We start from the raw sequence: 14165 nt of genomic DNA on the forward strand, positions 1-14165 counted from the left end.
GAAAGACAGAAGAGATGTTAGACATGGAAAAGGGTTCCGAGGGAGATATTGCTAGACAGAGAAAGGAGAGAGGTGGAGATGCTAGACCACATGAAGGGGGAAGAGTGGAAAATGTTGGATCATTTGAGGTTGAGAGCAGAAGGATAAAACAGGGAGATATTAGACAAGAGGTAGGAGGAAATAGGGAGATAGAAAAGAGATACTTGATTGGAAAGAAGAGACAATGAGACTGACACTGTCAGATGATACAGTGAGCAAGAATCTGATGAAGGGGATTGATTTGGGGAGAAGGAGATTGGATGAAGGGGATGAGAGAAGGGAGCTGACTCTAGCAGATGCTAGAGATGAGACAAAGGGTCTGATACTGGCAAATGCTGGAGCTGGGGGTTGAGTTGGGAGAAGGGTCTGATTCTGGGGTGGGGAAAAGATGCAGGTGGGTGGCAGTTTCAGAACAGCATCAATATTGGTGGAGTTAGAAAGGAGAGGAGGCGAGACATGGGGGGGGGGACATATATCAGTTACAGTTGCCAACTTGCTACTTTTGAGCCAGCCTGGCTGGTTTTTCAATAGCTAGGTTGTCTGCCAGCAGACCCACCCCTGAAACAAGCAATACAAAAGCCTCTCTCCTCCTCCCAGAAAAAGAGAGAGAGAGAGAGAGAGAGAGAGAGAGAGAGAGAGAGAGAGAGAGAGAGACAGAGAGATGCTTTCTCTTTGTCCCTTCCTTGCACTCCTGAATCCAGGATTTCTCCCCCTTCCCCCCTCCCCAAGTCCTCCAAACTTGCCTTGATCACTAGCAGTGTCAGTGATTAGTGCAAACTGCCCTTGGCTGGCATTATGGCCTTTTCTCTATCACATCCCACTTCCTCTGATGCAACTTCCTGTTGGTGCATGGGTGGGACCCAGTAGAGGATACCAGCCAGACACAGTCTACAATAGAGGCAAGTTTTGAGGACCTGGAGCCGAGCCGAGCCGAGCCGAGCCGGGCCGGGGGGGGGGGGGGGGGAAGATAAGGGAGAGACACTGGATTTGCAGGGGGGTAGGGAGAGAAATGCTGGACTCTATGCAAACCTTCCTGGTTTGTTCACTTTTCACTTTACCATTGCCACCTAGTGCCTCAAAAGCAGAGTTCTAGTCAGTTACTCCTAATGGACCAGCAGTTCAAGAGCAGAGCAATTTAGCCCTCATAATTCCCAAAGCAGGAAATTAAACTTCTTGTAAAAATAGAAAATAACAAGCATCCTTACACTAGAATACACACAAACCCTGATATCATATACTATCTGCAAGGCACATATTTGTATATTAGAAATTTAACAATGGAAAAAAGATTGTGAAAACAAAACTCAGATAGGCATTGTAAGGAACAAGTCTGAGTGACAGGACTATAAATCAGGCATATTTTAGAGCAGGGGAGGGCAACCTTTATACACTGAGGTCAGAACTTTGCCTAATGGCAGTGGAGATCCTAGGTCAGCTGACACCCGGGGTGGATCGCTGCTGCGCACCCCCCCCCCCCCGGGTGCAGCACGACACCCCCCTGGCACATCAAACCCCCCCCCCCCCGGGCAAATCAAACCCCCCATTTCCGGCGAATCAACCCCTCCTTCTGGCACATCAACACCCCCCTGGCGAATCAAACCCCCCCTTCTGGCGCATCAACACCCCCAGTCGGGTGCCTTGGCTGCTGGGAGCAGCCGTGTGCCTGTCAGCTCCGCTGGCCCTGCTCTCTCTGCCCCGGAACAGGAAGTAACCTGTTCCGGAGCAGAGAGAGCAGGGAACCAGCGGAGCTGACAGGCACGTGGCACCCCCCAGCAGCGTGCACCCGGGGCGGACCGCCCCCCCCCCCTTGGTACACCACTGCCTAATGGGCTGCAACATTATGTAATGTCGGAACCAGAAATGCACAGAGCCCCATAGACCTTCTGTGGTAAATAAATATGTAAAAATGTAACTAAAAATGATGGAAACTGCTAGAGTGGCTATTCTGAAAATATTTGTGAAATACTGTATTTAAAAATCAGCACAATTCTGGTTAATGACATTTTCTGAGTATTCTTGCCATGGTCTAATTGACTGCATAAAATTCAATAGTGGGCTGTATTTGGGGTGCAGATTGCCCACCCCCTGTCTGGAGCATTTAGCCTTGCATAAGATCTCAGATCAATGTGATACCAATAATATTTGGTCATTGGCCAAGAGGTTTCCATTGTAATCAATGGGCTTCAATAAGCTTTGTGTCAGATTCTCTTATCTCTGGTGGGAATGTAGGAGATCTGTGCAGACAGAAAAGGATTGTATTTGTTTCTTTAATGTATAAGACTGCAGCAAGAAAACATTTCTGGAATGTGAAAATCTGAATTTTGAAACATTCTACTTGGGTTACTAAGATGTAGCCAAGAGATTTTCCTGTTAAAATGTATCGAGGTTCAGAACTCAACAAGTGTTCCAAACCATTGTTCAGTATTTGAAGTGCCAAAATGGTTTAAACTAAATGGATTTTTAAAATGATACAATACAAATAACTATGCAATACAAACTTATATACCACTATCACCCAATTATCTGGTTCTGTGAGGTTTACAAATAAAACAGACTAGCACAATACTAGGAAGAATTTACAACATTAAAATCCGCCATTTTAGCCTTATATTTACCATCTAGAGAATAGAAAAGTTTTCAACTTCCTCCTTAATACTAAGGGATCCTTTTACAAAGCTTTGTTCGTGATTGTGGCACAGCAAACACAATGAAGCTCATTCAATTCCTATAGGTTTTGTTGCATTTACACGCCAGAATCACTATCGTGGCTTTGCAAAAGGAGCCCTAAGGGATCCTTTTACTAAAGTGTGGCAAGCCTACCACGGGCTTGCCATATGGCAATTTGGTTCTACCACTGGGCTCCCAGGGGATCCTGGTGGTAATTCCGACCTTCACCGCATCATTTCTAGCGCTAGAAAATATTTTAGTATTCTCTAGTGCTGGGGATGTGCCCAGGGGTAATTGGGCAGAGCTGTGCACTTCCTGGTTACCACCGGGCTACTGTAGGAGCCTTTACTACCTCCTAAATAGGATGCAGTGCTTCCCCAAGAAATGGCCGTGCGGCAAGTATTTAACTTACCGCATGGCCATTTCCTTCCTTTAAAACAAAAAACAGCCTTTTACTGGCAGGGGTAAAAGGGTGCCTTGGCATGTGGCAAAACCCATGTGTCAATGCCACCACGGGGTCCCTTTTACTGCTGCTTGATAAAAGGAGCCCTAAGTAATTAGTCTCTGACCCAGGGCTTTTTTTGAGGGGGTACTTGGGGTTACTGAGTACCGGCACCTTTTCCATTGTCTGCTAAATTTGACCCCTGGTCTCCAAGTTTTAATGAAAGAGATCAGGCTCTACACACCAATTCTGCCTTATCATAGATTATGTGAGTGGTTGTAGGGGGGGGGGGCTGGCTATTGTGGGGAGGGTCCCTCAGTGATCACCCCACCCCTGAAGGGTGGCCTGGCATTTGAGTACCGGCACCTTTCTCGCTAGATAAAACGCACTGCACTGACCTAACCTAAGGTCAATAGGTAAATTGTTCCAGATTTGTGGAGACTGATAAATTAACATTTGAAAAAAATGTGTCCTTTTATACTTAACTGGTAAAATAGATGGAAATTGAAGAATTAATAGGTATTACACAGAAATTCCTCTTTGGAATTTGAAATAGAAGGGGCATGTAGTTCAGTGTCATACCATAAAAACTCTGAAATACAAATATAAATGGTCACACCTTCAGCAACTTGAGAAAGTCTTTGTACTGAAAGTTCATTCTTCCCAAAGAAACACATTTGTACAGAACCCTATATTGGCAGGGCATTACTTCCATGATTCTATCAATTGAAATCAGTGTTGCAGGTCTCACAATGCAACAGGATGAGGTTGGCAGACGTCCAGGACTGGCCAACAAAGTCTCCCTCCTTGAATGGCAGCTCTGCAAAAAAAGGATACAGCAGAACTAGAAGAGGTTCAAAGAAGGACCTGAAAAATTATGAGCAGAGCCAGTGCATCCTCCCAAACCTTCAGCTTAATTACCCCCCCCCCCCTCCAATTAACTTGCAAGCTGCTAGCCTGCACAGCCCTACAAGATTTTGATAATTAAACTCAACAATCATGGCCATCACACAAACATCCTATAAAAATGCAAGTTAAAGTATGTGCTAATTATTCTTTGAATATGTGTAGCTGTCAGAACCTATTGCTTTGACTGCTGCTCTAGGCAATGCCTAGTATTGCTTAACAGATTGCTGTGGCCAAGTGGTTAATCCACTTGTAATCCAGAGGTGGCCGGTTCAAATCCCACTGGTACTACTGAAAAAGCTGAGCGGCCATCTTAGTGTAATCAGCGAACACGATCACGCTTGCCTTTTTGTTTTGAAGTCCGGTATGGATTTTATTTGGTGTCCTCAACTGGGCGAAACAAGGCGCACTTGTCGAAGGGTGACACGGGATGGTGTAATGAAATTTTGCTGAAACAGGATCATCTCTCCGGACATAATATTAATAGTCCACCTCTGCTGGCTACTACAGCCCCAAAGCTAAGTACTACGAGATTGTTGAATGCAGTGGCGTTCCTAGGGTGGCTGACACCCGGGGCGGATCGCTGATGCGCCCCCCCCCCGGATGCAGCACGACACCTCCTCCCAGCGAAAGGACACCCCCCCCCCCCCGGGTGCAGCACGACACCCCCACCCCCGGCGAAAGGACACCTCTCCCCGGCAAAAGGGCAGACTAGAGTGACGACTAAGACCCTGTACTGAGGAATTAGGGACACAATTGATGTTGCAATCATTGATAAATTAGGATTAAACCTCCTGTTTAAAAACATAATCTTGCAGAACGGCTTTATTTCTGATGTAGATGCTTATTTTTATATATTTCTATGATTGGATTGTAATTGCTTTTGAGTTCAAATCTTTGTTATTAATTTTTGTAAGTAGCAAAATGTGTACAAAATGATGTTTCATCAGACAACTACATTATATGCTCAAATGAATAGAACTATAAAATAACAATTATGGAAAAAAAACAATACTAATAAAAAAAGGAGATGCTATATAGAGCAATAATAAACTGGTGGTTTTCTGTGACGATCAAAGTATATGAGTAGATATAAAACACTGGTTGCCTGGAGCCTTTATATATCCATACATAGAATGTCAATATGATTACAAATCTTGTTTCAAATATGTACCCAAAGATTTCCATGTCCAAAGAATGGCCACTAGGTTATTTTTTTTTCCAGCAGATTTTAATTCAGATTTTGATATCATACATACTATGTTCCACCTGAATGTAGCATCTAACATGTTTGCATTTTTCCAGTTGCCTAGAATCGTCTGCAGGGCAATGCAGATTGAGATCTGATTCCTGCACATTTAATTGAGGATGTGCCAAACTTAAAATTATTATATCAATTGAGAGCTTGCTTGGTTTGACAATGAAATATAATTTAGATGTATTTCCAAATTTGCATCCAGAACAACTTACTCTTTGGACATAAATATATCATAAGTATATAAGTATTGCCATACTGGGACAGACTGAAGGTCCATCAAGCCCAGCATCCTATTTCCAACAGTGGCCAATCCAGGCCACAAGTACCTGGCAAGATCCCAAAACAGTACAAAACATTTTATGCTGCTTATTCTAGAAACAAGCAGTGGATTTTCCCCAAGTCCATTTTAATAATGATCTATGGACTTAAGTACATAAGTAATGCCACACGGGGAAAAGACCAAGGGTCCATCGAGTCCAGCATCCTGTCCACGACAGCGGCCAATCCAGGCCAAGGAAGCCAGCCAAACCTTTTTTAAACCCTGCTAAGCTAACTGCTTTTACTACATTCTCTGGCAATGAATTCCAGAGTTTAATTACACGTTGAGTGAAGATTATTTTCTCCAATTCATTTTAAATTTACTACTTTCTAGCTTCATTGCATGCCCCCTAGTCCTAGTATTTTTGGAAAGAGTAAACAAGCGATTCATGTTTACCCATTCCACTCCACTCATTTTATAGACCTCTACCATATCTCCCTTCAGCTGTCTTTTCTCCAAGCTGAAGAGTCCTAGCACCTTTCCTCATAAGGAAGTTGTCCCATCACCTTTATCATTTTCGTCACCCTTCTCTGTACCTTTTCTAATTCCACTATATTTTTTTTTTAGCACAATATTCAAGGTGTCCAATGCCAACACGAGTTGTTAGGGGAGAGCCCCACTTTCCATTTGTTCCACAGGGGTCCAAATTTGCCAGGTCTTTAACCCAAATATATTGAATACCAATAGAATGTGGAAAATGGAATACGTTCACAACTTTATAAAATTGTAATTGCAGTTGAATACAATTTTAAGGCAATGAAGCTGTGCTAATAAATATTGAAAAAGTGGGGAGGGGTTAAGTGAGGCATTTAGCAAGATGAGGGCGATTAATAAAAGTGTTTTTTTTTTTTTTTTCTGATGCGGGTCAAAAGCTTGAATATTACATTCATAGGTATTGAAGCTAGGGGTGCTGCAGTGCGCACCTGTTGCAAAAATTGCTCAAATCCTGATTTCTATCCAAGAGGATCAGGTGCACCAGCCAGTTGCATTCATTTATTTGCTTATTTGTAGGTGCCTTGGGGATAAAGGAATGAGTTCACACCCCCCTTTTCTGCAATATATGAATTTTCAACCGTACCCTCAAGCACACCCAGCCAGTAGGGTTTTGAGCGCACGAGGTGGATTTGCTTTTTAAAAAAGGCGATAAAAGATCGATCTATTTCAAGCATAATTCATTTTGGACATCCCAAAAACCCGACTGGTGGAGCGTGTGTGTCCCGAGGCCTGGGTTCAGACTCCGGTGTAGCATGCATGGCCGTGTTTGCAGTCCCCGGTTCTCTTGCTTTGCACTGCATAAGCAACAAAAAGTCCTTAATTATTTGAAGGGGTGTGAGACTGGTAATACCCTTAGACTTGGGTATATTAAATAGCCACGGGAGGGAGAAAGGAGGACAGCAGACCCCTCGGTCCCCCGCCCATACCAAGCCTGGCCATGAAGGGTGTGAGCTGGGGAGGGAGGAGTTCTACACAATTTGCCGGGGTTGGGGGACTATTCCATTTCACTTAAAAGGAGTCGCTTTGTTATGGGGGTGAATGAAATGGACGAATAGAAACCAGGATTCAGGATTTCTCAGACTGTCATCCTGCCAAAGCTGCCATCAGAAATAGCTTAGGGTGAAAAGAGTCCCTACTTAAGGAACACGCGCCCCCTCCTTCCTCTCTATTTGGTAGCGCCCAGAATCGAATCGCTTCTCTTTGTCGGCTGCGCGCTTTCGCTGTTGCTTCTTCCTGGCTGGGCTGTGACTGGCCGCGGACTGGAGCAGCGGGCATGGCAGCTACGGAGATCGCGCGCCAGATGGTGAGTCTGGGGGCAACTCCCGGGGGGGGGGGGGGGGTGTGCGAATTTGGCGCTATTCGTAGAGGGGGGGGGGGGGTGCTACGATCGTGGATTATTATCTGAAAGGAGGGTAACGTTGCTTTTTTTTGGGGGGGGGGGGAGAGGGGGTAGCAACTTAACTTTCAAGTGGGTATATTTGGAGGGTCATATTAGGACGTCTATTAAAACCTGTTAAAATAGCATCGGTCTGTGGATGCCCGCGGCTTTGTGCTGAATGCTTTTCCTGGGTAGGGCGAGGGGCTTTCTGAAGACCCTGACACGGGTCGTGCTTGACCAAGAGTCTGTCCCGTCCCTGCAAGCGATCCGTCCCGGCTCTTATCTGATACCGTGTTTCATTCCCCCCAAGCCCAACCTGCTCTTGTCATTTTGTTTCCGTTATATTTGCAGAAATCCCCCTGGGTATTCTCTTTTGTTATTTTTTTGTAATAATCAGGGGAATTACTCTAAAATATGTGCACACACACACGGTGTTTAATTTTAAAACCAAATTCTGCAGAACTTGTAGCAAATGGCGTGATAGCCTAATAAAATAGGAATACATTGTTATGGGAGATGGGGAGTGAATATATTGTAGCATATGCTTCCCTCTCTTCCCCCATTGAACCTTTTACACTAGATGTTATTTGCCTCGCTTAGAAGCCCCAGGTCATCTTTCTTTTTATTGCATTTGTATCCCACATTTTCCCACCTTTTTGCAGGCTCAATGTGGCTTACAATACATCATGGATAGTGGAAATATATAAAAAACAGACATTTAGTGTATTTATTTTTTTGCATTATGTCTCCAATTCTCGAGCATCCCTCTGTGGTAGAATTGTAGGTACCACTATCAGGTATAGGATGATGTGAGAAAGAGCTGGGTGGATAGTGGCTTTAATTTTCATTCAGGCTTTTTGAAGAAGGCGTAATATTGAAATACTATACCAGAGCTGCAGATTCTCTGCTTTCATGCTGGGCTGCAGCTGTAGAAGGGATAAAGTGCAGTAATGTCTGGGGGTAGCAATTGGTATGAGTGACTCCAGGCTTTTCTTGTACCTCCATTGTATGCAAATGTATCTCGTGCATTGCCCTTGTGGGTATCTTGAAAACCTGACTGTGGGTGGAGAACCCCTGTCTAATTCTGTGTTGCTAATATTCTGAGAACTCCACAGCTGAGAAATGTAGGTTGGCTGAGAATATTTTCAGTTGTCCGGTGGTATTGCTTTGGAAAATGGTGATCTGAAGTTACGGTGAAATTGCCTGTTGAAGCTGAGTGACAATTATCCTTGGTGACCGTTTTTCACTCAGTTGACTTTCTTCTGCTTTTATATAGTGGAGAATTGTTCACTGTTTAAGATGATGGGGCAGTGGCAAACCATTATGCTCCTGACCTTGGCAACCTAAAGAGACACTGTATGCATGATGTAAGATGCTGTTTACTAGAGAATGACACGGGGACCCGCAGTAACTGCGGGGATGGGGACGGAGCCCACAGGGATGGGGACAAACTTTGTCCCTGTGTCATGTTCTACTTTGAAGCCTGTTAATGAACTGGACTGTTATTTTTGAGTGATGCAGACAGCGATATTTTGATTTTTTTTTTTTTTAAACTAGCAAACATGCATAACAAAATTTGCATGGGGGATCCTGTACATCCTGCTACCAGCACATCTTCTAAGAAGACACCTTCTATTGCAGGAAGGACTGTGGAAGACAGGAGAGCTAGACTGAATCCTGAGATTGTTGATGACTTCTTATTCATCCACAGATTAAAAAATCATAACGGTGCTTCATAGGGCCTATTTTTCCCCTCTAGGGCATACAGAATGGGTTGTATTTTGTACCCTTGGGACATTTTAACAGGGTGGGTTAGGATTCCTTGGGGTAGTAGAAATCGGCTATTGGGGTTGGAAGGGTAGAGGGTGGTGGTGAGGAGGGTTATTAAAGCTGCTCGCTGTTATTATTTTCTATTTGTAATTTATACACAATAGTTGCACAGCATATTCCTTTTTATACTTTTAATAAAAAGATTTAAATATAAAATCATTAATTGTTCGAGGCTTCTGCAGATGAGGACAGAGCCCATCGGGACGGAGACAGGGCCTGTGGGGATGGGGAGGGGACAGGGCGGGGACGAACTTTGTCCCTATGTCATTTACTGCTTACTCACAGGAGCAGAGATTCAGCAGCCTAAAAAAAAAAAATTCCTGACCTCACTTTAGGAAAACCTAATAATAAAAGTGAATGTCATGATAATCAATAATATGTCATCTAGTTAGAACGAATGACGGCTGGTGATGATTAGCTTGTATGGCAAGTATTGTCGTCATGAAAAACTCATTTAGTCTCATGCCTGTTAACTATAGAATAATTGTAATTGGATCAACATAAAATAAAGCAACCTACAAACTCAGACGACAGATGGCATTTGAAGCTGGATTCAAGCGTGATCCTAGGAGATCATTGTATGTGTTATTGATCTGAAGTGCTGACGGGGTACAGTGCAAACATGTCTGCTAAGGTTGTGTGACATGTGGCCTAACAGCCTTTCAAAACCACAGGTGACTTGAAAAGGAGCAGCGGGAAGTGAGATGCAGCTCTCATTCTGCAGTGCATAGGAAAGGAAAAGGCCTTTTGGGTTTGTATTCAGATCCTTTGCCTTACCACAAAAGAGAGATGGCTTGATTTAAGTACAGAATTGAGAGGCAAACAGTTGAATAATGTATGGTGAAGTGTTGAAACACTTGGTAGTAAATGAAATGTGTTGTACTGTTCAGTGTGCGATTTTCATGTTGAGAGAAAATTGCTCTTTCCTGCCTATAAGGTAGACATCTTTCACTCTTATGTATGGTTATTTTAAAAACTTTTTGTTTCTTATCGTGCTTGTCTCTAAAAATATAATCAGACTGAAAGCTGCAGCGCCATAGTAGATGACAGAAAGACCAGTTGGCTCGTCCAGTGTGGCCAGTTATTCCTATTTGTACTATAGGAATATATCCCAACTGCCTTAGAAGAATGATGGTTTATAGAGTATCAGTCTTTATCCATCATAGTGTTTTGTCACCCTACTCCTTTTGCGCTCTATTGGGGTAGGCGCACCTACGAAATCCTCAACGTAATTTACATTCAACAGCTCTCTCTTCCTATGTTTAACGGTGATATTTAGTTTATTACAAAGTAATTGGTGCTACCGATGTGGTGTGATTTTTATTTTCCCCTGAAAATGTCATCCTTGGTCCCCAGCGTAGCCTATAGGACACAGTCGGCCTGCAGGAATGCCTGTGTTTCTGCCAGGACTTCTAATATTTTATATTGTTTACTTACCCTTCGTGCTAGCTGTTGAACCTTTCCAGTAGGCCAGTGAGGAGGGAGTAGCACTGGATGGATCATATGGCCTTTAGCTGCCATGATGTTTCCATGTTTCTCTATTTCTAAGGACAACCACCAAGGTGGAGAAACAGGGCTCGCTATGGACAAAGTAAGTCAGTGAGGAGGAAGTAACGTGATCAACAAGACTCTTCCAGAGGACCAAGGAGACGAGATGAAGAATGATAACAATACACTTTATTCTGATTAGTAGCTTGACTTGTCACGGCATTGTGTTTCAGCAAAAGTGCATGCTTCAGGACTCTTTAAAAAGACTGATGTAGTCGATGTAATATAGAGCAGTGTCAATGCTGGGTGCTCTAAAATGTGTGGGAGTCAGCTACTAAACAGAATAAAGTGTATTGTTATCATTCTTCATCTCATCTCCTTGGTCCTTTTGGAAGAGTCTTGTTGATCACGCTACTTCCTCCTCACTGATCTACTTTGTCCATAGCGAGCCCTGTTTCTCCACCTTGGTGGTTGTCCTTAGAAATAGAGAAACATGGAAACATCATGGCAGCTAAAGGCTACATAACCCATCCAGTCTGCCAATCCTCTGTAACCCCTAACTCTTCCTTTTCCTAAGCGCAGTGGCGTTCCTAGCCTGGATGGCACCCGGGGCGGAGCGCCGATGCGCCCCCCCCCCCCACTAAATGACACCTTCCCCTCCCCTCCGGCGAAATGCCACCCCCCCCGGGTGCACGCTGCTGGGGGGGGGGGTGCCGTGGCGCGCGCCTGCTCTGAGTTCGCTAAACTTTACTTCGCTGCAGCTCCATCGGCCCCGGAACAGGAAGTAACCTGTTCTGGGGCAGAGGGAGCTGCAGCGAACGAGCGACAAAGTTTAGCGAACTCAGAGCAGGCGCATGCCGCGGCACCCCCCAACGGCGTGCACCTGGAGCGGACCGCCCCCTCCCCTTGGTATGCCACTGCCTAAGCGATCCCACATGCTTATCCTATGCCTTTTTTAAAATTCTGGAACAGTCCTTGACGCCACAACCTCCACCGGGAGGCCATTCCACGCCTCCACCACCCTTTCTGTGAAATAATACTTCCTTAGGTTACTCCTAATCCTATTCCCTCTTAACTTTGTCATATGCCCCCTCATTCCAGAGCTCTCCTTCATTTGAAAAAGGCTCTTTTCCTGTACATAAATGCCCTTGAGATATTTAAACGTCTCTCTCGTGTCTCCTCTCTCCCTCTTGTCTTAGCTTTGAACCTTTCCAGTAGGACATTTTAGACTCATGCTGCTAAGTTGCGCTGTTGTCTGTTCACATATTTATTTATTTTTTTGGCTAGTGATCCTCTGTGCTTATCCTGTGTGCCCTTCAAGTATGCTACTGTTTTAATCCCACCACCCTACTCTCGGAGGGTGTTCCAACACATCCACCGCCCTTACTGTGGGAGGTGGGGGGGGGGGGGGTAATTCTGATCACCAGGTCTCGGTACGGTGTCCTTTTTGGTTTTGAATTTCATATCCCCGTACTTTTGTGTAGTGTTTGACATCTTAGCATGATCAGTGTTGACCCTGGTGTCTTTTATATCGGAAAATGTTGCTTTATTATACCTTAAGGGGGTGGGGCCACTGGGACCATGGCCCAACTAATATTTTTCCCACACACGGCATCAGCAACTTAGAGGTGGATCTGAAGATTAGTTTATTTGGCCCATCCAATCAAAAAAAAAAATGTTCCTCTGTCCCTGACTAGCAGTTAGAGTAGAAGAAGAAGGTCTCTCTACTAGAGATAGATCATTCTTTTCAGGTGGAGGCATATATACACTAATATTTGCCAACATTTGCTTATTTCTGACCTGAAGGAGAAGGTAGTGACGGCAGCTGGCCTTGCTGAGGTTAAAGGGGGTCTGGACAGATTCCTGGAGGAAAAGTCCATTGATTGTTATTAAATTCTGGGTTTTTTGCCAGGTTCTTGGGGCCTGGATTGGCCGCTGTCGGAGACGAAGTGCTGGGCTTGATGGACCTTTGGTCTTTTCCCAGCGTGGTGGTACTTATGAAGAAGTAGGGTTACCTTTGAAAGCTAATCAAAAAGTGTATTGTTGGTCCAATAAAGGTATCATCTTATTTTCTTGTCTATGCTTTGTTTTATTTCTATTTATTATCTGTTAGTGGTGAACTGGAGAAAGAAACCAGGAAATGCCTTCTTGATCTGATTATACAGGCTGTTTCAAAGATGCATCGCCCCTACCCTCCAGGGTCCTAAACGAGCCTGAATATTCAGGTTACCCACAAGGAATTTGCCTGCGGTTGGTGTGAAAATTAAGTTAACTTGCATAGCTTGATTTACTCCGTTTTTGATGCTGAAGGATCAGGTTTGTGCTTCTCTGTCATGAAGGAGTAGGAGAAATTTACTTGTCAAATAATTACCATAGTTCAGAAAATCTAGAACCAAACAAACATTAATTTGTGCTTATGTTGTGTCTATGTCTCGTTCTTGTGTAGCCATTGCTTTATCAGTGTTGGGTATTGTAGAATGTTAATCCATGGAACTGTAATAGAACTTAGACTGGAGGTAGAGTCTCTCTGGGCCAGGGGTAGAACTCCTCAGCTCCTTCCTGGATAATTATTTTCATGCTGTGTTTACTGTAGAGCTTCCCAAACTGGGGGTCGGGACCCCAAATCTCTCTATATAAAACACACCTCCAGCGTTCTAATGAAGCCGGAACTTCCGTAGCTGTGTAGATCGCTTTTGCCTCATGAGTGTGTGCCCCGCCCTCGCGTTACAACATGATGACGTCGAGGGCAGAGCACTCACACTCACCAACTCACCGTCGGAGGGAGAGAAGGAGGGAGGCTGGGGGATTACCTTGCTAGCGCCCGATCGTCATGACGTCGAATCGCATCGCTCACGCATAACGGACCTATCCACCACCCGAACAACATCCATTGCCGGCGCAGAGAAAAAGAGAAATGTGGCTGTCAGCACAGGCGAAGGGGGAGGATTTTCTGTGGGAAGGGGGGGTTGACAGGGTCACGGCACAGGGGTCAAGGGGTCAGTAACGCCGAGGGGGGGTGTTGAAATCGGAGGGAGGGGGGAATCTGGAAACTCGGTGGGAGGGGTGTGAGGGGGCCTTGAACTGGGAGGGACGGACGGGCGTCAGGGGGCCTTGAACTAGTAGGGAGGGAGGGGGTCTGCAACTCGGAAGCAAGGGAGGGAGGGAGGTCTGGAACTCAGAAGGAAGGAAGCAAGGGAGGGAGGGGGGTCTGGATACACGGAGGGTGGGGGGGGGAATACCTTGCTAGCGCCCGTTTCATTGCCTACCGAAACGGGCCTTTTATACTAGTAGGTTAATAAAACCCGCTTTTGTGGTCATGACAGGTACAGCATTATTCTGCACC

The 14165-nt window shown here is 44.8% G+C and overlaps 1 protein-coding gene across 4 annotated transcripts in view; it reads left to right on the plus strand.

The window, feature by feature from the left end:
• The first annotated feature begins 7170 nt into the window (after window positions 1-7170).
• Window positions 7171-14165, plus strand: part of SEPTIN6 (septin 6) — an 87505-nt gene continuing 80510 nt past the window's right edge. For 3 of the 4 annotated variants that reach the window (XM_030210664.1, XM_030210662.1, XM_030210666.1), the window contains exon 1: window positions 7171-7429. In XM_030210664.1, the coding sequence (XP_030066524.1) occupies window positions 7400-7429 (30 nt within the window). In that variant the 5' untranslated portion in view covers window positions 7171-7399. The remainder of the gene's footprint in view (window positions 7430-14165) is intronic. The other variant, XM_030210663.1, reaches the window with a different exon arrangement.

The sequence above is a fragment of the Microcaecilia unicolor genome, chromosome 7 (genome assembly GCF_901765095.1).
Source record: "Microcaecilia unicolor chromosome 7, aMicUni1.1, whole genome shotgun sequence".
Classification (NCBI taxonomy): domain Eukaryota; kingdom Metazoa; phylum Chordata; class Amphibia; order Gymnophiona; family Siphonopidae; genus Microcaecilia; species Microcaecilia unicolor.